Source organism: Orussus abietinus, unplaced genomic scaffold (genome assembly GCF_000612105.2).
Source record: "Orussus abietinus isolate OABI.00-Male unplaced genomic scaffold, Oabi_2.0 scaffold468, whole genome shotgun sequence".
Classification (NCBI taxonomy): domain Eukaryota; kingdom Metazoa; phylum Arthropoda; class Insecta; order Hymenoptera; family Orussidae; genus Orussus; species Orussus abietinus.
In genome coordinates, this window is record NW_019394610.1 from 35,768 (window position 1) to 63,121 (window position 27,354).

Below are 27,354 nucleotides of genomic sequence, written 5' to 3' on the forward strand. Positions count from 1 at the left end.
CGCGTGCGCGGCAGGAAGGTTGCAGCTCGAGCTCTTCCCCGCCGGTCCGCGACATTTCGGCGAACCTTGTCGGACCCTTCGGACTACCGCGGATTCCTCGTCGAGCCCGGATCCGCCGGACCCCGAGACTCTCCTGGGAACCCCGTAACCAGAAGACGGCGGACCGGTTGGAGCACCTCGGACATCCGCTCGGAGATAAGTCGACCCGGTCGACGAGGGCCAGCATGTCCTTCTTCAGGGGACTGTGGAAGAGCAGTTCTAAGCACAAGAGTGAGTTTACATCTGGTTCATATTTTGTTGCAGAACCCATGACGTCCTCTGAAACCGCTGGAACCGGCGACGTCGGCGGTACCGTTAATGTGTTATGACAGGGTCATCCTATATATATAAAACGTCAAAATGATGATAAAACTTTTCTTCAAAGTGGATGCACCAAACCTTTTGAAACTTTAACGCGTGCCCTCTTTAAGGAGGTCGTGAGGAAGAACTCATGAAATTTCTTTTTTGATAAAAAATTTTCTATTTATCCCAACCTAGAACCTAGAATACGAATTTCTTTCTTTTTAATGATGTTTCTCGAGTAACACGTTATTCCTTAGAGCCTTCGTAATCACGTGCCGAAGTTTCAAATGATTCGGTGCACCCAGTTTGGAGAAAAGATTTATAAATATTTTGATGTTTTGTGTATATAGAATCACCCTTTGTCCTTTGCGATTTCAGAGAGCATGTTTTCGCGGTTGAATTAAAAATTAGGATGCGATAAAACGAATGATTTTCGTCAATTTGGAGCACTTTTTGGTGACGTCACCTATTAGTGATCTTTTTCTAAAAATTGAAACTGACGACTAGGTTGGCTATACTTGTCACGTTACTATCCGATTGCGTAGGAAATTATTTTTACGGTGTTCTAACCTACAAATAAGAGTAAACTATTGAATGGTTTAGTCATTGGGACCACTAAGATCCTCTCGCGACAGTTTAGGGCACGTAGGAATATCGCGGTCTCCCTTACCACGCGTTATTTACTCTCTCATTGTTCTCTACGGTATCACTCACCATTGTTTCCTGTACTTCCGCGAGATGTGACGAATCTCATTCCGGAATACAAAGTCAACGAAGACGCAAGGTGCGCTAAGGTGTTTTCTCCTGTCCCGATCCCAACACCTGCAGGTCTATTCCTTCACCTGTCGCGATAAGCGTCGAAGACGAAGGGATAAGTTTTTCCATATCGATGCAGGTAATTAATTGCTAATTAAGATCCTCGATAACGAGACGGTCTCCTTTGGTCTTCACATGGGAAAAAAAAGGCATTTACACTTTTAACATGGGACAGCATTGCCGATAAAGCTACGTTTAATATTGTACTTTTCCGATGTTCTCCCACGCCGTGCGGTAGGACTGTTTAAAAAAAGTCGTGATTTTAAAAGATAAAGATCAGCCGATTAAAATCGATGATTTTAATTAAGCCATTTTAATCGGCTCGACCTTGCGAGGAGAGCGGGGTTTGGTCGTGCCGCCTCGCAAATCGCCTTTGCGGATGTCGGACATTCGTGTCACTAGATGTAATTAACGCCCAACGACGGCGACTTATTCCGCCGAGTGGCAAACCGTATCGGTAATTACGGGTCGCGGAGCAAAGGCGAATTGCCGGAATGGCATTAAGCTCCGATCGATAGCACGGACCGCGTGCGGCGGCGATAACGCCGAAGGAAAGGGGCAGATGAGAATTTTGCATCCGACGTTCCGCGGCCCATGTTTCAATTGTTATTCATAAAGTCGGAGATTTCGTAACCATTGGGCGATTGGCCGAACTCGGTCCTGTAATCCAACGTTTCTTCTGGATGAGGACGTCCGGTAATTCGAAGGAACGTATGCCCTCGAATTCTCGAAATCTCTTTTCGGCATCCTCTTCGTCTGCTGTTCGTTGTGCGGAAATCTAATATGGAAAGAAACGTGGAAATTCTTCCTTTTACCTTGCCCGATTAAGGGGAAGGATCTACGAGAAATGGGAGCTTTGGTCGAATTTTGGTGAATCTTTGTTGCTTGCCGAGATTCATCCTATTATGATTTTGTGTGGCTCGTGGCTACGACCATTAAACCTTTGATACTCGGTAATGAGGGAAATCCTGAAATTCCCCTCCGGGATCTTGATTCCATTGCGGTCGAATCGGTCCCCAAAGATCTGCCGAAATCTGCACTCCGGTATAAACTCGATCATTAACTTGAAATCCAGGTTTTTCCTGCTTTCCCGCTCGATAAATGCGTATCTTTAAGTAATACTTTGGGTTTTTATCGTCTCGAGGTATCCGTTCCACCTTGGAACCAGATTGTTAATCGAGACAGTCTCTCCACGGGCAAAACCTCTAATTACTAAACTGAGAATATAAAATTTCTCGGCGGGTTAGAAAAAAGATGAAAAAGGATGGAAAAATATTTTCTCGCCGGGCACTTCTGAGGAGGTTTAATTGCAAGGTACATTTGACTCTACGGTAATTTACGTCGGAGTCCTTTGCCCCTCTGCCCTAATTATGCAAATTACCTGAATGGCTGGCAACTTTACAGGGAGGAGGAAGGCGCTTCGTCCATCGGCGAGATAGTTAACGCCCTTCGATTATTCGCAATAACCGCAGGGATAAAAATCGCCTCCGAGATTATGGTAATACATGCAGGGTCGCATTGCCTAGGAAATATAACCTCCTTCGTAGAACATTGATTATCGATCGTAAAATCTGCATAATAATTTCATGTATTACCCTACGGGAAGCCGGTGAATATTCCCTCTCACATTTGGAGCGACAAGTATACAAGACGTTCCGAAACCGAAGATTTTCCTTTCGAGCTCGAAAGGGGATGGAATTTGGGATCGACAGTTCCTCTTCCACTTTTCAACCGGACCATTGGTTAAAGACTTATCAATGAATAATGTCGACGAACGACGCAGGGCGCAGATCTACTGCGCAGGGCCAGAGCGCGCCCCTTCATTGGTCTCCAATTTCATCGATCAATAACTCCTTAACTACTAGCCCGATCGAAATGTGGAAAAGGAACTTTCGACGGGAAATTTCACCTTCTTTCATATATTCGAAATAAAAACCTTTAGTTTTGGTTTCCGTGCAAAATATAAAACATTTCGTAGATGTTGAAGGTAAAGCGAATACGAAAGCTCCATGGGGAAAGTACCTTTTTTCTCGATAAAAAGAAGTTAAAACGGATCACTCGTGAATGATTTCCGCTTCCGTCTTGAAACGTGATATCGCAGCTATCGACGGGGAAAAAAGGCTCGATATTCCGTTCAATATGGCGAGATCCTATTTTGCACGGTACATTCGGCGAAGGGGAAGAGCGAAAGGAGGAACGAGCCGCTCATGCATTCATTAAAATATCTCGAGGCGTTCGTAATTAAGTTCTCGACGTCAAAGAAGTTCCCCAAGAATCGGGGTCCCGCGTCGAAGCGTATTACGGGGTTTGCGTGCAATTTCGAAAATGCAATATCCACTTCGAGCCGGCTCTCGAAATTGGAGCTGCGCGAACAATGGCGGAGTGCTTTTTAATGCTAATCGCGTTACACCTGCGACAGTCCCGCGAGCACTCTCGCCATTTTGCGGAACGAGGACGCCGTTTAATTCGGAAAGTTTTCCCAGAAATGGAAGGCGAGATACAATTCTCCGGGATACGATTTGCAAGTCCGTGCCTAGGAAAGTTGGCTACAAAGTCCGTTACAATTCGCTTCAAAAAACGTGCCGCTCACGATGTCGTCGATTTGATTTTATCCGGTTTTTTTGCTCGATGGAAATCCGCCGATTCGCCATTCTGGATTTTTTTTTTTTAATGCTCGGCCTTAATGCGATTCTAGTAAATCGGTGGATAAAGAGGGATAATTATTGCTAAGACCGAAATGCCGGTCGGAACCAGCTGGCAAAATCGTTTCTCAGATTTAGTCGGGTCGTCTCGATTAGTACTTCCCCGAGATATTTCGAATTATTCGACCTTGATGCGTCTCCTATACGGCGTCGATGATAAATACTTTCAACGTGGCGTGGAAAGCGAAACGGAAAGGAAAAGTCGATCGTAACCGGCAGAGAAATCGTTTCCGATTAATCGTTACGACTTCCTGGAGTGTCGGAACAGTCGACGTTTATGGAGGTGCGAACGGTTGTGGGGTCATTCTTTTTTCTTTTTTTTAACCCGAGTAAGTTGTTACGTGACAAAGAGATTTAAAGGAGGGCAGATTTACTTTCTTTCTGATTATAGAATTATTTATTATATGGAGATGTCCGAGCAATCCTGGAATTAATTTTTTTCCGCTCGGCAAATAAATGTTGGATAAACAGATCTTCTGTCCGGAGAGGTTAGGATAGAACGGCAAAGCTGTTTTGTTGGTTACCTCGATCGAGAGGCGATTTAAAGGAGAATGGTTGGGTTTGAAAGATCGAAAGGATGTAAATTCGAGAGACATCGGGATTTGCGTTCGAGTTCCCCGGAAATCACTCCGGGAGCCATTTCCAATTCCGGGAGCGCTATTCAACGGGGAAGCGATTGTCAAAGTCCGAGTCGCGATTATCGAAGTCGAAGCTGCAATTGTCAAAGTTGGATCCTCAACGAGTGGTTCGAGAGGTCGAAAAGTCCCCACGGTTCGGACAGGGTTCGAATTTCGAGCGAGCTTGCGGATTCGCTGAGGAATTTCTGCATTGTTCCGGACACCGAAATGCACTAACAATGAAGGTCGGATATATGGACTCCCCTGATCGAACCATGAAAGCGATAGAATCGAAGGAGAAAACGAACGGGTTGTTTTCTTTCCTAGAAAGGTTTTATAAATATTTTGACGTTTTTATATATATATAAAATGACTCTTTTGTAACACCTTAACTCGAGCGAGCTTGCGGATTCGCCGAGGAATGTCTGCATTGTTCCGGACACCGAAATGCACTAACAATGAACGTCGGATATATGGACTCCCCTGATCGAACCATGAAAGCGATAGAATCGAAGGAGAAAACGAACGGGTTGTTTTCTTTCCTAGAAAGGTTTTATAAATATTTTGACGTTTTTATATATATATAAAATGACCCTTTTGTAACACCTTAACTCGAGCGAGCTTGCGGATTCGCCGAGGAATTCTGCATTGTTCCGGACACCGAAATGCACTAACAATGAACGTCGAATATATGGGCTTCCCTGATCGAACCATGAAAGCGATGGAATCAAAGGAGAAAACGAAAGGGTTGTTTTCTTTCCGAGAAAGGTTTTGTAAATATTTTGACGTTTTTGTATATATATAAAATGACCCTTTTGTAACACCTTAACTCGAGCGAGCTTGCGGATTCGGCGAGGAATTTCTGTATTGTTCCGGACACCGAAATGCACTAACAATGAACGTCGAATATATGGACTCCCCTGATCGAACCATGAAAGCGATGGAATCAAAGGAGAAAACGAAAGGGTTGTTTTCTTTCCGAAAAAGGTTTTATAAATATTTTGACGTTTTTATATACATATAAAATGACACTTTCGTAACACCTTAACCTCTCTCGGCGCGACGACTCCTGAATTCGCGAATTACAATTCCGGAGGAATTCCACTTGGCATCGATTATTCCCGATTATTCGAGATTAATAGGGGGTCCGATCGGGTCCCTCGACTTCGTCGTGCACCTACGATCGGGAATTCGCCCTCGAGATGTCGGAGGAGTGCCTTAATCGCGCCTTGAGAGCCTCTCGATCGGGAGCACCCTCGACGAGGTAGCATCCGATCGAAGAGGAAAAACGAGGAGGTCGGGAAAACGAAATCCTTGCTTCTCTCTCGAGCGACGAGCGAGATCTCATTCCTCCATCCTGAGAGAAAAAAAAAAAGATTAGTTGACATAAACGAATATATACCGTTGACGTATACATCGTTGCCCGATTCGGGTGTAATTGCAGGAAGTAATGAATTTGTTGAAAAGATAAATCGCCGTTGATTTATAATCATTTTGTTTACTCGATCCGTTTCTTTGGACGTGCTCGATCGCAGGATTTCATTCGTCCGTATCGCATGGCGTGTCTCTTTGAGTCGGCCAATTTTTTTCTTTCTCTCAGGGCAGGGATTTTTTTGACGTCGAACCGAGAGATCCGAGGATCTAGTCGGTTCGTTAAGGGGATGTGAAAGCTGCATCCGAGAGCTCAATTGTTCATAAAACTTTTCTACGACTGGGTGTCTCAAGTCGTTTCATACTTTAAAACGTGAATATGAAGACCCTAAGGTAGGTCCTGAAACTCGTGAAATTTCATTTTTTATAAACTATTTTCAAAATACCTATAAACAAATTTGAAAACAATTGAAATTTCATGAGTTTCAGGACCTTCCTTATAGTCTACCTATTCACGTTGTAAAGTATCAAAACTATTTGGTAAACCGAATTGGGAGAAAAGTTTTATAAGCAAGACCTCTTCGACGCCAGTTTCACATCACCTTAAAACAGGGCCTCGGAGGTCACTCGAACAAAATCCTTTCGTCCCCCCGGAGATGTTCCTTTTGTCGAGTCGCCCTTGAATTCGCTCCAAGGCCCGAATCGACCTCCTTCATCGGGAACGACCTCTCGTTGTGACAAAGAAAAAAAAGAAAAGAAAAACCACACCCCGCCCGTCGATTGAGTAAATTTTCCGCATTTTTCCCGCCTTTCGAATTATTCCCCCTTTACAATTGTTCTTTACGCCGTTCAACCATTTTTACGAAATTTCGGCAATTGCCCCGATTTTCTCCGGCGTTTATGACGACGTTCACCGCCTCTCTCCCGTCGCGCCTTGCAGTTTTCACAATTTCTTGGTTTTTTTTTTGTTTCCCTTCCCCTCGTTTGGAGCGCGCGTCCAGCAATTCCGCGGCGGCCTCGAGGGGCCTCTCCGTTGCCTGAGATCGGCCGACTCGGAACTTTCTTCCTGCCGGTCGCTTCCGGCGGGGCTGAGGTAGAAGCCTCTCGGGGGAGCCTCCGAAGACGCCTTAATTTCAAAGGGACCCCCGGGAGAATCGGGAATCCGGAGTCGAGAGTACCCTCTCGAGTCCTTTCGAGTCCTTTCGGGCTCCGGTTTTCCGGTTGCCGTCCGTAACTTTTCCGCCCGCCACAATGGAGGTCGGCCGCGAGCCACCCGGAGGAGGAAACGGCTGGTGCATTCGTTAGCCGATGGCGATATTCCGACGAAGCGAGCTCGACCCTCCGACCGATCCTGCCCTCCAAGGACTGCAGTACCTAACCTAGTTCCCAAATGATTCGAATTTTTACTTTTTCGAGACGGTGCGGATTTTTTCTTTTTTTTTTCCAGATAGTATGGATTTCACTTCAGGTGAAGTGAAAAGCCTCGAGGAACTGGATCTACGTCGGTGAAAAAGGTTTTTCTAAATAACTACGTTGCCGACGTTCGTTTTTATATGGACAGCTGTGTCGAATTATATTGAGTATTGTACTAAATGGCATATTTCATCTGCCGTTTTTGTAGAATAATTATAGAAATCGAAGTAAAACTCCAGACACACCCTGGATTCATGGTTTCCGAGGCCCTAATGACCGAGGAGGGACCCCCTGCGCCATCTGAGATTTCCGTGTCAATTAAATTTTTATTCTGTGACCTCGTATTACCATCGTCCTTGCGTAGCAGCGCATAAGACACTTCTTTTACATTTATCCCGTTCAAATGCGAATTTCTTGATTACCAGAGTGTTCTAAATTGTCGTACAATTGTCCTGACCCTTTCGTTTCTCATATTAGGGCCTTCAATAATTGGAATTCGATCTAAATATGAGATCTGACGTCATTTTGGTTCTAGTCTGGGCTAAGTTGAGCGATACTTTTCGAAGGTCCAAATTTTGAAAGTGTCAGGATAATTCTTAGGTACTCACGAGTCAAAGTTTCAGACAGTTCGATCGAATGCCCTTAAAGAAAGTGTTTTATTAGAATCGATTGATTTGAGGGGGGTTTCAGTTCACCTTAACCCTTTTAGCGCTATGGACCCATAAGTGCGGCCGACATTTGGTCGAATATTGCTTGTACGCCCTGATGAAATTCGTCTACACTCTAAAAGGGCTTAGTGCTGAAAGGGTTAAACGGTATTTTTTATCCAGTTTTTTATCCAATATACATTTTCTTAAACAGGCTTTTTTAAAGGGTTCCGTAGTTAAAGGGTTGACCCTTTAGTGGATGTCGGATACATCCAACGCCAGGCGCGAATTAATTAAACCGATTTCGATGGTAAATAACAAACGTGCGGATTATCGTCCGAGCGTGGAATATGCGCGATAATTCCTCGTTACAATATAATGCAACAAGTTGGTAATGACGTATTTAAAGCGCGTGTATATAAATATTTTGATACGGTGATAGAGATGATTGGAGTCGATTACGTGGGCGCGAGATGTAGCAAGTAATTGTTGGGAAATCTAACCTAAAACTGGTGTAACCGATTTCTCAAACGTTTCGGATTTGCTGGTTTCTTTTGGGATTTCTAATCCCTCCAGGAAATAGATTTTGCATTATCGCGCGTATAGTAGATACGCGGGATGATCTATTATCGCGATAGTAGCAATGACTCGGTAATTGTGTGTCCAAAGTGCGTATGTAAGCGAGCGGGTATGTCGATGGAAGTCACCGTGTTGAATTTTGTCCTCGCTTTGTATGTGTCATTAAGGAGTCATTGCGTTTGATTACGGGCGCATTGAGGATGTGTTATTAAGGAGTTGGGGCGAATCATGCACTTTGGGTGCGTCGCCGATTACTCGAGTAATTCCGCGCAAAGTGCGACGCGTATTGCCGGTATTGGATATCGACCCGAGTCCTGGTTATTGGATACGCTCTTGCAGTTGACGAATGCTCGACCAGAGTTTCACACCGAATCGTGATTCTCGACGTTTCCGCTAAAATGGCTTCCCAGTAATTCCCCTTACGCGATTCCTGAAAGGCGAAACAATTCTCCAAGGCTTTCGATAGTTAGTGCCACGTTAAGGTGATGTGAAAGTGGCGTCGAAGAGGTTTTGTTTATTAAACTTTTCTCTCAATTTGGTTTACCAAATAGTTTGACACTTAACAACGTAAATAGGGTGGCTATAAGGAAGGTCCTGAAACTCATGAAATTTTAGTTCTTTTCAAATTTGTTTATAGGTATTTTAAAAATAGTTTATAAAAAATGAAATTTCACGAGTTTTAGGACCTACCTTAGGGTCTCCATATTTACGTTTTAAAGTATGAAACGATTTGAGACACCCAGTTTGTAGAAAAGTTTTGTGAACAATTGAGCTTTCGGATGCCGCTTTCACATCCCCTTAAGCGAGCACAATAAAGATTCCTCGAATTAAAGAAATATTTTATTAATTTGAGGAATATTCGACTCCTACTCGAATAAATTGTCGTAGTTTCGAAGAAACGCTACATCGAATTTATTGGAGTTTATTTCAATTAAATAATTATTCTTGGAATTAAGGAAATCTCTCTGGTTCGATACAGTTCATTTCTCAGGGCAGGCAGAGCGATAGAACAATAGAAATGGTCGACGCCGGTATTTTCGTCACTTTACTGATTAAAATAAATTGTTACTCGTGCTTTGGCTCGTCCAATACGTGGTTAGTTTAAGGGATCGATTTTAACATCCGTTCCCAACATATTCATCCCGGGGCCACATGGAAAACCACGCTTTCGCGTTTTCATTAATTTAGGGAATTTCCCACAAACACGCCGCGCCAGATTTCACGTGGGTATTTTTTGTACGGAATGGTGTGGTACTGATGAATTTTCCCGAGAAATGGATTAAAAAAAAAAAAAGAGGGAAAAGCGTTTGGAGGGGATGTGCAGAGTAGAATGCGAAAACTGAAAGCCGAAAAATGGCAGGAATTTATTCCAGGCCTTATAGCATTTCCGAATTTCAAATTCATTCGGTTTGGCGTGCACGGTGAGGTGTGTAATAAATCGCGATTACCTCGCAATTTTGTTCCCCCCTGTCGAGATTGTTTCGGCGGTCCCGTCAAATGGGATATCGATGTAGCGCGGCATACAATTTTTTATCCCCGTACGTTGTATATAGAGAACCATCAAAAACGGAATTTCAGGAAAATTTCCCCTTTTCGGTCCGACTCGAAACTCGTCATACGTTTTGTTACTCTCGGCGTGGAAAATGATGGCTGTTGAAACGACCCGTCTGGCATATCGATACATTCCTCGATATGAAAAACATATTTCCAGGGTCAAATTAATGAATCGCGAAAAACGCAATAATTTTTCGGTCGAGGGCGAAAGAGCGTGGAATTTGGAAGTTCCTTTTCCGCTTCTCGATCGGACTAGTAGTTACGGAGTTATCGAAGATCTAAGTCGACCAATCAGAGAGCGCGCACCGCCGCTGCGCGAGAAACCTGCGCACTGCGTCATCTTTGTTTTCATTCGTTGATAGATCCTAATTCAGCGATCCGATTGGAAAATGGGAAAGGAAGTTTCGATCCCAAATTCCACCTTCTTTCAGGTTCCTAAAGGAGAAGCGTTAATTTCGGGGCATCCTGTATATAGTACAGTTATTATACGTAATATAAAATTCTAGACAGCGAATCTGGCAAGAGCGAGAGTTGCCAAGGAGTCGTTAATTATTTTTTTCATCCCCTGGCGGATGTGGCCCGTGTTGGAAAGACGGTTAATTCTCCGATTCGGGTTTGGAGAAAAGTTGGGTAGTTTGGGAGGGTACGTAAGTGGCCTGAAGTTATCCCAGAAAGAAATGGCGCAACTCCCAAGACGTACATTCCTCTCTCGTACGAGGCTTTTCAAGGCCCGTGACAGAGAGAGTAATTGACGGTTCGATCGTGCCGTTGCGGCGAGGGAGGTTTTCTCTCCGAACACAAGGACGAAGGACCTCGCCATCCATTCGAGGCGACCCTCGAGGTTCGGAGGAGAATTTGCAACTGAACGCGACTGAACCCCCGCTAAAAGAATCCATTGTATCGAAGAAATACAACGGAAATTCCAAGAATAATTATTCGACTCGAATAAACTGAAATAAATTGGATAAAACATTTATTCTGAATTGTGACAATTTATTTGGGGTACATCGTTATTTTTGGAAGTAACAGAATACTTCTTTGGTACTGTTCAAGGTAATATCTCTTTGGTTCCGTGAATTTCTTTTTTCTCAGGGTATAGGTAGTGTTTCAGCCTGGGCTTGCACTCGTAATACGAGCTACTTGTCGCCGGCGAGCCGACATTATTCCTCGCGTAATAATCCCTTAAATCCTGGCACCTCATAAAGTCGGGACGCCGTTCCAAAAAGATGGCCAAAATGGCGACGCGTTTCCGGGACTTCGTTACTCGCGGCTACGTATTCATATTTGCGGGCCTTTCGAATTTGCAACTCATTCGCGTCTCCTTTTTCTCGGGAAGTATAATTGAAGCAACATGAAATCCTCTGGATTCGTGGTTTTTCGATGCCGTAATTGACTGCAGAGTGCCATCTTGCGCCATCTGTGATTTCAGTTTCAACTATATTTTCTCTCCGAGGCCTCGTGTTACCTTCGTCTTAGCACAGAAGCTCATAAGACACTTTTTTCGCCTTTATCTCGTTCAAATGCGAGCTTATCGATTATCAGAGTGTTCTACATTGTCGTGCAATTGTCTTGACATCTTCGTTTCTCATATTAGGGCCTTCAATAATTGTATAGGTAACAATCGAAATATGAGAGCTCGACGCCATTTTGGTTCTGGTCTGGGTTAAGTTAAAAAATTTAATTGAAAAATTCAAATTTTGAAAGTGTCAGGATAATTCCTAGGTGCTCACCAGTCATGTGTTAAAGTTTCAGACGGCTCGATCCAACATCCTTAAAAAATGCGTCCTGTTCGAATCGACTGATTTGAGGGGTGTTTCACTCCACCTTAAGCTATTTCTCTTCTCGGGATATCCCGGCGACTAAGAGTAATGAAAGATTCACCGGTTATTTCCGTCCGTGCGAATCGAACATCGCGAAAAATACGAGGATAAAAGATAAAGCGAGCCGTATCCTTCTTCTGCCTTTATACGTGTACTTTACCGCCGCCGACCTCTCGGATATCCTCGATACCTCTATCGGAGGAGATAAAATGGCGGCTTTATTGCTCTCTCATCCCGCTTCGGTTCTTCCTGGCTATCCCTAGGTAGGCCGTGTTTTCCCGGGGAACGTATATAAACTCCGGGGAAAACGGAAGCCCGTTCATCACCGACGAGGTGCTAGAACTAAAGCCGAAATTGCGGCAATATGGATTTAGTGGAACTCGCTCTCTCTCTCTCTCGAAAAAAAAAAAGAATCCCGTCGCGTCCGAAAAAAGTCCCCTCACTTTTTACGAAATAGAAAAGCTGCCGATGAAAAAATCCCTGGTCGAAAGGGGTTTTATCGACCCAACCTTTTCCATTCCATGGTGTGCCTGAATCGGGCGACACCGTTACGTTTCACGTATACGGTGGAGGAGAAGAAATTGGGCCAACGGGATCGGAAGGAGTTTTTTTTTCTTTTGCAAGATGGCCGCCGAAGTTGCGGACTCGCAGGTGAACGCGACGCTTCTTCGCGAAATCAAAGTTTCCTCGGGGAAATTGCGATCCGCGAAATCTTTCCGAGGTTCCAGGGAGTCCTTCCCTCCGGCTCGTCTCCTGTGATCCAATAATCCTTCGGAAAAAGGACCTAGAGGAGGCAGGGATCTCTTTACTCTCCTTTCGGTTCCTCCTTTCTCTCACGGTCGGGGAGAGGAAAGTCACCGCTCCGATCGAACGGCACGTCTGGTCTGGGAGGATAAAAAAAGGACACCTCAAAAAGAAGGAACCGACCGCGACGGGCGTTTCCCCTCATTGGATAACGCTCCAAATAATCGAATCCGAGGGTGATTACCTCTTTGATTATTTCCTTGGATTCGCTCCCCCGACTGGTGCTTATTTTCACCGTGGAAGTGGGACGCGGGGATTCTTTTTAAACTTAGTTTAGATTTCTCATTTCTTGATTGTAAACCTTGTCATTTATTGATTATAAAACTTGTCGTTTATTGACCATACAACTTTACTACGGACCAGTCTGGGGTGAATAAAAAAGTTTTTGATAGAAAAATAAAATGTCACGAGCATCGCGTTCCTTGAGGCCTCCATAGTCAAGTGCCGAAGTTTCAAAGGATTCGGTGCACCGAGTTTGGGGAAAAGTTTTATAAATATTTCGACGTTTAGAATAGATGTCTTCGTATTTTCAACAACTAAACGAGAAGGCCGGTCTCGTAATTCCGTTGTTTTTTTTATTTTTCTTATACGAAATACATGGACGGCCATTCGCACCCCTGTCGGTTCTTCCTTCGGAAGTCAAGGGATTCCATCGCCGTCTTCTGGGAGGCAACTTGGTCTCTTTATCCAGGATTCATCGGAGATTCAGGGTATACGGTCGGATTCCTTTTACGGTTCGTAAGGACGTTTCGCCGGAGGTCCTTCGGCCGGCGAATCCTTTCAGGCGATGGCGTCGATTCGTGCGGCCGTTCGCGGGATAAGGGGATGATGCCTTGGAACGTTCGAAAAGCTTTTCCTGGGGATTTTCGATTCTTGCCAAGCAAGCCTCCTTCGGGATTTACGAGGTGGATTGTCTCTTGTACCCATCGGTTGATCGGATCAAGAATTTCGACTCACGAGTGGGAATGCCTGTAACTCCATTATAGGTTATGTAAAGGATCCGGGGCGAGTCTTGGGAATAGTCCGGAACCGGGGGGGATTTCATAAATTGTCACTTTTTTTTTTCGCATATGTAACGTGCTTACATAATTTGGTACAGGGAAAAAAAATTGGTTTTGTTACGTGTGTCAGTTTTATCGTGTATTGTGTTTTCATGTTTTTGCATATATAACGCGCTTGCATAATTTGGTAAAGGGAATAAAAAAAATTGATTTCGTTACGTGTATCAGTTTAATCGTGTATTGTGTTTTCATGTTTTCGCATATATCACGCTTCCATAATTTGATAAAGGGAAGAAAAAATTGATTTCGTTACGTGTATCAGTTTTATCATGTATTGTGTTTTCATGTTTTTCGCATATATAACACGCTTGCATAATTTGATAAAGGGAATAAAAAAAATTGATTTCGTTGCGAATATCAGTTTTATCATGTATTGTATTTTCATGTTTTCGCATATATAACACACTTGCATAATTTGATAAAGGGAAAAAAATCGGTTTTGTTACGTATATCAGTTTTATCATGTATTGTGTTTTCATGTTTTCGCATATATAACACGCTTGCATAATTTGATAAAGGGAATAAAAAAAATTGATTTCGTTACGTATATCAGTTTTATCGTGTATTGTGTTTTTATGTTTTCGCATATATAACACGCTTTCATGTTTTCATGTTTTCGCATATATAACACGCTTGCATAGTTTGATAAAGGGAAGAAAAAATTTATTTCGTTACGTGTATCAGTTTTATCATGTATTGTGTATTTTATATATGGACCGGATGATTCAAATGATTGAACGCCTCCGTTTTAGTGACTAGGGTTTTGCACATTTTTCATGCAATAAATAAATTACCGGGTCCTCGGAGGCACCGGGTCTTCGGTTTGGAACTTCCAAGACTTACCCCGTGTGCGCGTTTCTATAAATAAATCGAGTTATCGGTAATATTATTAAATAAAGAGAACGCTGTCAGCTATTTACCTAGCTCCCTCGACGGCCATAAACTTCCACCCCGGTTACCTTGATTCGGAGCTGAGAAAATCCACCGTCTCGTCTCTGGGGCGTGAGGAAGGGGCAACTCGGGCTCTTTATCCCGGATTCATCGACGATTCCGGGTATACGAGATATCGGATCCGTTTTACTGGTTCTTAAGAACGGTTTTACCCCCATTCGCGGGACTTTCCTCCTTCGAGCGTCGAATCCTTTTAGGTGGTGGACGGATAAGGGGAAGATACCGGGATCGCTCGCGATTCGTCCCTGGCACCTAGAGGAGAAACCTGGAAGAGAGGAGGCGGCACGAGGACGAAAAGAAGGAAGGAAGAGACCGAGTCGCTGAATCCGCAACTCCCGGGGGGCTTTGCACTTCTTCCCGAAGGCCGTCGAGTGGATTGGTCGGGACTCTCGCAAAAAGATCTCCCACCCCGCGGGAATCACGTGCCGCTGTATTTTATCCTTAAAACGACGAGGCTTCCTCTAAAAGCGAAGCAGCGATCCTACGTTTTCTTGCGACTTCCGCTTTTCGGGCAGCCAGGTCTCGAACGCGGATGCAGAGCATCGCTAAAGTAATCATTCTTAATTGAAGACAAAAGACGGGGAAATTTGGAATCGAAAGTTCTTCCATTTCTTTGTCGGACTACTGGTAAGAGATTTATTATTTAACGATGCCGATCGAAAAGGAACTTTAGAGTCAAAATTTCAATCTCCATCGCTTTTGGGAAAAGAATCAGGCTGTGTGAATCTGGAATCCAGTTTGAGGCGGAAATAAAATTAACAGGCTTATTTGAATGTTTCTGTCATGTAGATGTTTTGCCATTTCTTTTTACAAAAACCAGAGCTGTCATACCTTTGAACACGGAGCCATTTCGACATATGGGCGAAATTCGTCTGACCGGGCAGGCAATATTCGACCAAACGTCGGGCGCCTTTAAGCGCTCTTAGTAGCCAAAGGGTTAAGAAAAAAGATAAATAAATTCCGAAAATTACCATTTTAATGTTTTTGTGGTTCTGGGGGGTTCCGAATTTTCCTAACGTCAGAGAACCCATTAGAGTCGAAAAATCCAAATTTCCACAAATTCGGAATTTGTTTATCTTTGTGAACCGTTTTGATTTTTGAAAAAAAAATGCCACAAACAAAACTCAACGTGACACAGACGTCTACATCACAGGAACATTCCAATAAGCCTGTTAATTTCGTTTGTGCGTCAAACTGGATTCCAAGTTCACACAGCCAAAGAATCATCAGTGTTGGGGGGGTTTCGGGGGCAAATGGGTACCCTCTTTCCGGATTATATTTTTCTCCGCCATCCCGCTTTATTATCTTTTCCCGAGCACGCGAAAGCTTTTTATTCGGCTCACTTTACGGATTATTCGGAGTCCTCTCGGAGGTAGGCGGGCCGCGATTCTCGAGAGAATCCCGGATATTCAAAAACCTTGGTCCATTTCCTGCCCCACCGGAGGGCTCGATTTTACGGGACGGGGCCGATAAATCGCATTGTCTTTCCAAGTTTTCCCCCTGTCTCTTTCTCTCGGCTCCGATCGGTCGACCGATGCGCGTAAAAGCCCGATTGGACTCATTGATCGCAATTTCGATTACGATACGGTTCGGTGCAATCGCGGCAAAATCTCCCCTGCGATTTTCACCTCGTGCCGATACTGGGAATGGATCCAGGAAAATGGATCGGAGTTTCGCATAATTTCTATCCCGAAGTAATAAAGGTTATAGGTGTGCGTATCGTCCATTGTTTGGTAATGCGAATTTCATATCTTTTTGGTAACTCATGGTACAGGTTATGTCCTCGCTCGATTACTTGATTTTCATTTTGAGACGTGGAGTCGATATATCTCTCCCCTCGCTGCGATTGCGAGGTTATGTTTCTATTTCCTCAATTTTGTGTAATCAACTTCTAACGTATACTTTATTTCTGCTGAAATCACCAGAAAGATCGGAATTTCATATATTTCATTCCTTTTCATTTCTTAGAGGTTATGTATCGACCCGTTACTTTCCAGTCGCCCATCGACAGTAATTTCAGGCGATTTTCACCTCATGCCGATATTGGGAATGAATCCAGGAAAATGGATCGGGGTTTCGCATAATTTCTATCCCGAAATAATAAAGGTTATAGGTGTGCGTATTGTCCATTGTTTAGTAATGCGAATTTCATATTTTTTTGGTAACTCATGGTACAGGTTATGTCCTCGCTTGATTACTTCATTTTCATTTCGAGACGTGGAATCGTTATATCTCTTCCCTCGCTGCGATTGTGAGGTTATGTATCTATTTCCTCAATTTTGTGTAATTAATTTCTAACATATACTTTATTGCTGCTGAAATCACCAGAAAGATCGGAATTTCATGTATTTCATTCCTTCTCATTTCTTAGAGGTTACGTATCGACCCGTTTACTTTCCAATCACCCATTGATAGTAATTTCAGGTATTCTTTCTCTTCCGTCGCGGTAGAGGTTATGTATCGACTCGTCACCTTCCACTAGCTCGACATTGGAAATTTCATACACTTCTTGTAACAGCAGAGAGGCAGTTTCGACGAAGTCTCGCCCTTCCGGATGCGGCGTAAAAGAAGGGGCAATATTCCGTGAAATTGGATCAGGCTGGACGTTGAAAGAAAGAGGAAAAAAATAAAGAAAAGAAAAGTGATTCGAGCGCTCCGAGGGCGCGTCGCGTCGAGAAGGGCAATTAACGGAAAGCCCGTTTGGAGAAATGGCGCGGAGGAAATTTCAGCGCCGAGTCGGGTCCTTTAACTTTTGCCGTTTCCCGTTAACAGGCTGCAACCGTGCCATAACCCGGGCGAAATTACGGAATAATGGGAGGCACTGATTAAATTCGCGTCATAGCTGGCGCGAGGCAGAGACGCAGCTGCGGGGTGCAAACGCGTCGTCCGCCATTTTGAATCGCATTTCTCCCTCTACATTTCTTCGAGTTAGCTGCGCTTTTATATTTAACTCGATACGCAAGTCTACATTTTCCTTTATCGATTGTTAAGCTGTTACGAAAGGACCGTTCTGTGTATATCAAAACGTCGAAAGATTTATTAAACATTCCTCTAAACTGGGGGGCCACCTACTAATTCGAAACTTTAACACGTAACCAGGAAGGCCCAATGAAGGTCGAAGGAAACTCACGAAATTTCATTCTTCGAAATTAATCCTTCTCGTTCCTGTCCGGGATATAATAAATAAATAGTTTTACTTTTTCACGTTAAAGTTTAAGATTATTCGGTGCATCCAGTTTGGATAACATATGTATATATGGAATGACCCTTTCATATCAGTCGGCTATCTTGAATTTCTCGCAGTTTCAAGTGTGAGTGATGAAAAATGTACGCATATTTTTCGACTTAAAAACAAAAAAAAGAATGCGTTGTGCTCTCGAGGGCAAAAATGCAGCTAACGGTCCGTCACAGGGACGAGATCAAACCGACCGCCGCAAATCGCAATTTGAATTTTTTTATATCCTCGTTGACTCGAAATAAAAAAGGGAAAAAAAATCGTCCCATTTTCCGTAGGAGAGGTCTGCCGCGTTTCCATCGTGGCAATTTTCGGATGATGTACTGCATTTTCCGCCCTTTTTATAGAGAAAGGTGTACAGGGATCGTGAAACAGGAAGGTTTCCGGATAATCCGTATTCCCGATCCTCTCACCCCATCCTTCCCCCAGGAAAATATTCCGCTCGGCCGTCCCGTTTCTCCCGCGCTTTGTCCCCGGGCAAAATAATTGCTTTTTCCCATTTTCTTCCGCGATTTACCCTCGGCCTTTAATTAAATTTCTCGGGCACTCCGAGCCCGATAAATTGCCTCGAAATCGAGACGGCGAACGGTGGCCATCGGTCCTGATGAGAAACTTGGAAGCCTTTGAGCTCTTCCGGTCCAAAAGCGACCCCAAAAAGCGTCGATTTCTTCCGAAATTAATCGGATTCCGAAACGTTGCATAACCCCGGTTTTCCTCTGTTTTGCCACCTTCGGTTCCGTTTACTCTAGTACAGAGGGATTATTAAAATAATAGCAGAATCCGGCTCAATCGAGAAAATAATACTACAGAGTAAGAAGTTTAAGTGTTAAAATATTGAAATTAAAAATTTGCCCTTTATCAACTTTCAAAAAGGAAAGCAAATAAAATTCGACACGTTAAATAATTATCGCTCCTCCACCGAGATGGAAAATTCATCCAACCAACGGGATATTTCCTTTGAACAGTGTCGAAGAGATATTCGGTAAAGTAAAGGAAATCATTCCTTGTCTCTAATAAACTCAATCATAAATTCTCGCAATTCCGAAGAAACGTGGCATCCAATTAATTCGATTTTGAGTGATGTAATTATATTCTGAATTAACAAAACATTCTCGGTGGCACTATCGAAAGAGATATATTTGTCCGGTTCAATGGCGTTCCTTTTTTTCTGTGCGGTCGCAAAAGCGGAGCCGCGAGGAGGAAATTAATAAATGATAAACTGAACAAAATGGCGTCCTCGGGGCAGCCTCGGATGGGTGGAAGAATTTGTTCGGGAGCAAGGGAGGACCGCAATTTTAATATTTCAAGCCCGACCGTTGACACGGTACCTCTGGGCCGAGGGGCTGCGGCCGGTCCGCGACAGAAATTCCGCACCCCTGGCGTCGCGAGAATTTATGCGAGCCGTGCCCTCCCGGGTTATTTGCGTACTCGAAGGAAACCGATGTCGCAACACCCCCGGAAGGGAATTCGCCAGGCAAGGGGTGCTTATTTTGAGGACGTCGAAGGAACGCTCGCAAAATCCGCTACGCGTTCGTTCCCGGTCGTAACCCTTTCGCGTCCTGGGGGTGGATTCGAAATCCCATTGTCCTGCCGCCCTGCCCGGCCATTTAGCGAAAACCCTCGGGATTCGACCTGTCGAGATTAATGCGCGGCCATTGCGGCTACCCCGAGGATACATCGTCGAGGGTGCTTTCGAGCAGGGTGGGCAAGAATCCTTGATTTTTTCCGCTTTCAATCATTATTCCCATCTGAAAAAATCCGCGGGTACAACATTGTCGCCCTTTTATTCGATCTCTGATTGGTTGCCGGAAGCAACATAAAACATGTTCATCGGGCACCTTCGGTCGTTCCATTTCGACAGTTTACATTCATGCAATTTCATATCTGATAAAACAATGTTTTCCATTTATTCCAGACTAGAGCCAAGAACACATTTCTATTTTTAAATTAAAATTCACGAGTACCACGTTCTTCCTTAGGGTCTCCATACTCACCTACTGAAGTTTCAAATGATTCGGTGAGAAAAGGGGATTACTCCGATTCTTCCGAATGCTTTAATCAGGAATGAATACCTTTTAGAAATCTCTCTGGAGAATATCCCTGAGATAATTGCGGCGACCTACGTACTCTTCGGGGTTGCTCTCTCGGAGGGAGGCGAATAATGCCGAGGGTGGTTTCCTGCTCGTCCGCCGGGTAGCGTTCCTCCGGTCGTTCCCCTTTCCGTCTGGCTCGACATTTATCTTCAACGGGGTGTTTAGGTGGCGGAGGGTGAACACGAGCCTTCCCGGGATCTGAGCGGTTTACAGGGCGCGGCGGAGGGTAACTCGTGGTTACGTTCTGCGTACGTATCTCTGTACTCGGCCCGCACTCCCGTAATTCCTTTCCTTCCTCTTTCCAGGGTGCGAAACAACCGGCGTCACCTGCTCCCCGACCAGGAATTATATCGTTGACGTCGACCTCCCTCACCTCGTAAAAAGAAAAAAAAAAAAAAGATTACGATATTACACGTATGAATAACAATACTTACCCGTTAAGGCGGTACGAAAGGGTCATTCCGTGTATATCAAAACGTCAAAATATTAATAAAACTTTTCTTCAAACCGGGTGCATCGAATTTTATCCATTAACCCGTGATTATGGAGGTCCTAACGGAGGTCTTGAAACTCCCGAAATTTTTCATGTATCTGAGATCATGATTTTGCGTGTATATTTATAAAAAAGAATTCATCGAACCAATGGAATATCTGTTTAATTCAAGGAATTTGACTCAAGTTAACTCGAATAAATTGTCATCATCCCGAAGAAACGTCGCGTCTAATTTATTCGAGTCTAATAATTACTTTTCATATTAACAAGATAGTTCTTTGGTATTAAAAGTAATATTTCTTTGGTTAAATGACACTTTCTTTTTCGCGCCTTGGGACGTAAAAATGGCGGATGCACGTATCTCGTGGAAGCAAGGCGTGCCTTAACTCGGGCCGCGAAACGCATTTGTGCGCCATGTTTATACACTACTCCCGGAAAGCCGGGACCGCAAGGGGTAGTTCGCAGTCCATCCGCGGAGGGTAGCCGTTTCGACTTGCAAATGGCGCCCCGAACAAATATACATTTCAGGAGCTCGGCCTCAAAGTGGCACGAATCCGCCCGGCGACGGGGGTCGCGTCCCCGCGATCCCGAAAACGGAATTCCGTTACCGAGATGGGTCCACGTTATTTCGGAGTCCATTTCGGCATTCCTGGAAAAGGAAAGAAAAAAAAAAAGAGCGAAGGAAAAATTCAACGGTCACGCGAAAAACACTTACCCTCTCGACTTTTCCAGACGTCTACACCCTACGTGCCCGATTTGGAATGCAATGAAGAAATTCCTGGAAAACTCTTCCAGGAATTCTGACGGATTTGCGCGAGACGTCTCCTAGTGGACATTCGTAAGCCGTTATAGCGTCCTTCCGTTAATGTGAATAATTGCTCGAGATGTCTCGAATACAGGGGAGAACTCAGGACTCAAGTTCCTTTTCCACAATTCAATCGGACGATTAGTTGGGAAGATATCAGCTATCGAAGTCGACCAATGAGCGCGCAGTTCCGTGATTGGCCGGTTTCAGTCGCGGATATTTTCGGAACTAACGGTCCGACTAAAAAACGGATAAGGAACTTTCGGTTCCGAATTCTCCTCTGTTTTGTTTATGAGGAAAATTATCAGTTTCTCAGACGCTCTGTACAGTCGGGGTGAGGAGCGAGAACTTCTCAAGATGTCGCAAGATGGCGCGAGCGGCGTCGGACGCCGTCGGGGTGGAAAATTGGATGCTAATAATAAAGCCGCTCGTCGGGTTTGAATCTCTCGGAGCGCATCGATTAAAAAACGGAAAAGGAACTTTCGGCTCCGAATTCTCCTGTTTCGTTTATGAGGAAAATTATCAGTTTCTAAGACGCTCTGTACAGTACAGGAGCGAGAAGTTCTCTCGCAAGATGGCGCGAGCGGCGTCGGACGCCGTCGGGGTGGAAAATTGGATGCTAATGATAAAGCCGCTCGTCGGGTTTGGATCTCTCGGAGCGCAGCCGTCGGGCTCCCGGGCGGGCGATCGATCGAGTGGAGCTCTGGAGAGGATCCTCGAGAGCGACTCCCGACTAAGCCGTCGATTTTCGCCTTTCAGAGCTGTGCGAGGAGTGGGCCCTGGCCAACAGTCGCGAGTGCGTCGAGGGCGGCGGGGGCGGCGCCCCGGAGGAGGCGGAGGCGGAGGCGACGTTCACCTTGAAGTACCTGGGGAGCACCTTGGTGGAAGCGCCTTCCAGCGAGGAGGCCACCGCCGAGGCCATCAAGACGGTCATCACTATGGTACGACGACACTTTGTATATACAAAAGACTAATGGCTTCGCTCGTGATACGTGCAAACAGAATTCGAAATTCATAACTTTTTTTACCCCCCTTCCCTTCCTCAAGATGATACGAAAGGCGCTGAGAAATTGAATCGAGGTTCATAAATTGAAATTGATCTATACCCTTTTTGGTAGTAACGATGACGTTACTACCAAAATGATTTGAATACTCAAGTGGTAACATAAGCTAGCGCGTCACATTACCGACATTTATATTTATATCGGTCTTTTGTAGTCTACGTTGATAATAATACGACCTGATGCGTTCCATGTGTCATTTCAGAAAAGTATTAACGAAGATATCGACGTAAAACTGTCGAAATCCCGGGAATTCATTATCCTAACGACTGTTCAGGACCGACGTCGCCATCTGTGAGGTTTAGCTGGAACTAAAATTTTCCTCTAAAAACCCGCGTTAGCCCCGAGACAAGCCAGCACTCTTTTGCAATCGCTAGTGAATGTATTTTCCATATTTTCCCATCCGACTCTGTAATATTTCATTTCTACGGTATTCTAAATTATTCGAGCTAGGTCCAGAAACTCTTCATTTTCTATTCTAAGCCTCCAAGAAGCGTAAAACATCGAAAACGTGCACGGGCCACGCTATGTTGGTTCTAGTCCATGAAAACTAAATACATTTTCGATGAAAAATAAAATTCCGTGAGTTTCAGGACCTACTTCAGAGCCTCCATATTCCCGTGGTAAAATGTGAAACGAATCGGTACCTCCAATTCGGAAAATACATTTGCCAATGACTTGACTTCTCAGATACATATATAGGTTGACTCTTTCATATCACCTTAATGAGCCGTATCGTCGGAACTCGTCTAATCATCTGGACTATTTTCCGATTTCAGGAGGGCGGAAGCTGACGCGTTTTCATTTTCGGTTCGAAAAGTGCAGCAGATCACGTCGAGTTGACGCGGAATGGGGATGCGTTGTTTGCACGTAACATCCCCGTTGCGGCATCCATTACGAGAACGAGCGCGGCACTTAATTAGCGCGGGTTCACCCCGGAGGCAAATACGACCAATTGGCTAACGTCCCGGACGCCCGGACATTTTTACGAATTTGCTACGAGCTAATTAAACCGACTCGCGGCCCTCGTTCCGGAGATCTAAGAAATAAGCGCGGCTAAATGTATTAATGCGCCCTCCTGGAAAGTCGGAGCGACTTCGCCTCCTTTAAATTTTAAGTCTTACACTTTACGTCTCCTCTTTTCAGGCCAAAGCCAGCGGGAAGAAGCTGCAAAGAGTCTCCCTCGCGGTGAGCTTAAAGGGGATCAGAATGACCGACCTGGCCACGGAAGACGAGCAACTGCAAATCTCGATTTACAGGTAATTTTCCGGGGCAGCTATTGACATTCCCTGTATGATGCAACTTATCGTTAAGGTGAAGTGAGACACGTCGAGAAATTTCATCGACGTCGATAAAAAAAAAGATTCCTTTAACAAAGTGTCCCATTCGAGTCGACTGATTTCAGGCGGGTTTCATTCCACCCTATTGACCTTGCCGAAGCTAACTTTTTTTAGCCACGATTCGACCTATGCATAATTTTTCTAGGATCTCCTACTGCTCGGCGGACGCTACGCACGACCACGTTTTTGCATTCATCGCGACGAATCTGAACGAGACAATGGAGTGCCACGCGTTTTTGTGTCCTAAAAGGAAAACGGCGCAAACGGTGACGCTGACGGTGGCCCAGGCTTTTAACACTGCCTATGAAGCGTGGCAATTGTCGCAAACGGACCCGAGAATTCATCACGTGGTGGACAAAAGTCCTCCTCTGACCGACGAGGGAATCGGTACGGATTTCTTTGATACAAGATTTCGACCATACAGTGGATCGAGACAAAATGCGGACGTTCGTTAACCTCAGCGGACGGTGTCGGGATTAATTGGGCACAATGTATCGCATGTCGTTCTCGTAACGCGCCTGTCCATCGACGTAACGAATATTCCAGCTCTATTTGCATCCACCGCCGTGTAGCTACGTTAACAACAAGTTACACGTGATATCGTGTCTATGCGTCACGGACGGTTTTTTTGCACGATAATTAATTTCGCCAAATTATCCGGGAGGAATTAACGAAACGCTATGACCGATATCGACGTTGTAAGAGTAATTACAGGATTGACGTTGGTATCCATTTGTTCGTGCCGTTTCATTGCGGGGCCGTGATAGGACTTAAGTGTAGTTGATTTTACTTCTAAAAATACGTAAAATCGAATCGATTTTCAGGTTGCGACGACGAGGCCGTTACCGATTCCAAGGTTGACGCTGATTATCCGCAGAAGAGGAAGCAGCATTCACAACGACGCTCGGCCAAGGAGACCCAGAAGAACCTGCTGATCGATTTGTCGAACGATGTCTCCGCAAAGCCGGCAGGGAACTCCTGGGTGAGTGTTAACGTAACAATTTTCGATTTATCAAGGAGTATTAAGGTGATATGAAAGGGTCATTCTTTATATATATATAATGTCAAAATAATTATGGGTGCACCGAATTATTTGAAACTTCAGCACGTGACTACGAAGGCCCTAAGGAAGAACGTGGTGCTCGTGAAATTTCATTAAAAGAAACAAACTTATTCTTGATTCTAATCTGACAAATAAAAAAAATTGATTAAAAATGAAATTTCATGATCATCATGTTCTTCCTTAGGGTCTCCATCATCACATGCTGAAGTTTCTAACGATTCGGTGCGTCCGGTTTGAAAAAAAGTTTTATAAATATATTATATATGTAGAATGACCCTTTACTATTACCTTAACGATCGACGGTAGTCGGTAATATGTGTAATGATCATGTTGTGTTCGTTGTAGGTGAGTTTCGAGGAGGAGGAGAACAAGAGGGCACAAGGGCGCGGCTCCGCGACCGGGATCCCCATGACGACGTTGCGTCAGGCGTCCTCCTCGGCGCCGTCGCATCATGTGGTGCCGAGACCCTCGCCGGGATTCAAGGTCCAAAATGCCTGGGCAGAGTCGAGGTCGGTCGACCTGGTGTGCTCGTAGCAGGCGTAGCCTCGGGCCGACAACTTCCGGGACGTGCCGCTAATCACGGGGCTCTGGAAGCACCTGTCGAACAGCGGCCAAAGCAAGCGAGTCGGCTCTTAAGACCGCTCAAAGGTTGATATTTAGTGATGGAAGATGTCGAACTTTATCCAAAGATGATTAGCACGTATCGCGCGACTCCTGGTGAGAGCCCCATGGAATGTTGGATCAGAGAAGAGCGATCGTCTTTTTAACGTGGGTTAGGGTGGAGGGTAACACGGTAGATCTGTAAGCATCGAAGGAAGATAACGTAGGATTCCTTCACAGAGTACGGTGCAACTTGAGTCGCTTACCTTGGTGAAGCCGGAGACAATTCCAGGAAGGGAGATGAAAATGCGTGCACAAGTTTTCATATCTTGTGAGGATGCATGGGTGTTGGGCGATTCCCCGATGGTGTTCGGTGATCGGTTTGCCGAGTCCGGTTACTTGGATCGACTATTAACGTAATTAATCGAGCATTCGGCTGCATCGGAGCGTTGATATGTTTCATCGACAAACTCGTCTCGTCGTTAAGGTTGACCATTTGTGAAAATGCATGGAGAATGACAAATTATCGTACTCATTTGATATAGATTTCGGTATGTGTTAAGATTAGCATTAACGTAATGAAATGTGACCGACACAAAGCAACGTACATGAGTATACGTACATCCACTGCAAGTAGTCGTGTACCGTTTCTTCAATACATGTGAGCTATGTGAACGAAGTACGATCGTGTCATGAATGTTTTTTTCTTACCTTCTCTTTAAACATCCACGGCAAAGCTCTAGGATCCTTAATCCAACCATCCTTTAACATTTGAAACCTGCCACTTCTTTGAATTTACCACATTAAATCATGACAATTCATGAAAAGCTTTAAATAAATTTTGAAAAGAAATCATAGGGGAATAAAAGCGATACTCATGAAGTAATTAACATTTTACCGCTTTAGATTAATTTAAATCATATTATTCCATGCTGTGGCCATGTGTATTGACCGTGAATGATCCAGAATCGAATACACAATATATTTCTTATTGCACTCGCTAATGTGTATATCTATTAAAATATACGCGCAATTGTCTGCTACCATACCAAAATCCAAATAAAGTGGTAAATTCATGCTTTGACACGTGCTTGCTACGTCCGTGAATCGCGATGAAGAATAAAGTTTATTATATCTTGATGACAAAGTGACAACAGAGATAAATTGGGAGATTGCTCACGGACAGGGTCGCGCGATCGCATCGTGTGCTGCCCTCTGGTTTTGTACGTGAGCTTTCACCGTTTTTGCCCCCCAAGGGCGGTGCAACGAATTTCTGGTAGGGGCTCGCGCACTCGCGATGGCGGTGCCATCTACCAGTCGTCGCTGGCGGCTAACGTACTCGTGATGGTAATACCATGCGGCAGTTGACGGTGATAGCTTACCTACGCTTACAAACACTGCTCGCCTTTGATGGTAAGGAAAGAACACTCGTGGCGCCCTTTTTGATTTTACCCTTCACTTACCTCATTTATTTAATCCGCAAATGATACAGGCAAAATTACAACGTGGGTGCTCGAGAGTTAAGATATACTGTAGATATGTCATAACGCAAAATAACGACGGTAAAATCCGTCGGGTCCCCCCCTTTGCGTCACGACACGACGGATTTTCCCGCCGGGTCGTGCGTTTACGACTGTTATCGAGTGATATTCTAGTGTTTTCGATCGCTATCGAGCGCTTTCACGCGCTTTTCGAGCGTTCTCGAGCGTTTTCGAGCGATTTCGAGAGTTTTTCGACCGTTTTCGATCATTTTAGAGCGTTTCTCGATCATTTTCAGAGCGGTTTCGAGCATTTTCGAGCGTTTTCAGACCCTTTTTGAGCGCTACCGAGCGTTTTTCAACTGTTTTTGAGCCTTATCGAGTGCCGTACAGTGCCGTTGAGTGTTGTTAACTGCAGTAGAGTGCAGGAGAGTGCCGGAGAGTGTCGGAGAGTGCCGCAGAGTGCCGGAGAGTTGCCGGAGAGTACCGCAGAGTGCCGGAGAGTGCCG

General features: G+C 44.6%; 1 protein-coding gene and 1 long non-coding RNA gene across 2 annotated transcripts; one reads left to right on the forward strand and one right to left on the reverse strand.

Moving 5' to 3' along the window:
- Positions 1 to 26,046, forward strand: LOC105704458 (low density lipoprotein receptor adapter protein 1). The gene is made up of 6 exons (XM_012433682.1): positions 1 to 270; positions 22,063 to 22,244; positions 23,511 to 23,623; positions 23,850 to 24,091; positions 24,529 to 24,686; positions 25,113 to 26,046. Exons 1-6 carry the CDS (start codon positions 225 to 227, stop codon positions 25,299 to 25,301), a joined length of 930 nt encoding a protein of 309 aa, XP_012289105.1. The 5' UTR covers positions 1 to 224; the 3' UTR covers positions 25,302 to 26,046.
- LOC105704466 lies at positions 24,433 to 25,187 on the reverse strand. Its single transcript, XR_001104450.1, has 2 exons — positions 25,056 to 25,187; positions 24,433 to 24,682 (listed from the first exon to the last, which is right to left on the reverse strand). It is a non-coding gene; the product is annotated as an uncharacterized LOC105704466 (long non-coding RNA).
- Positions 26,047 to 27,354: the final 1,308 nt, after the last annotated feature.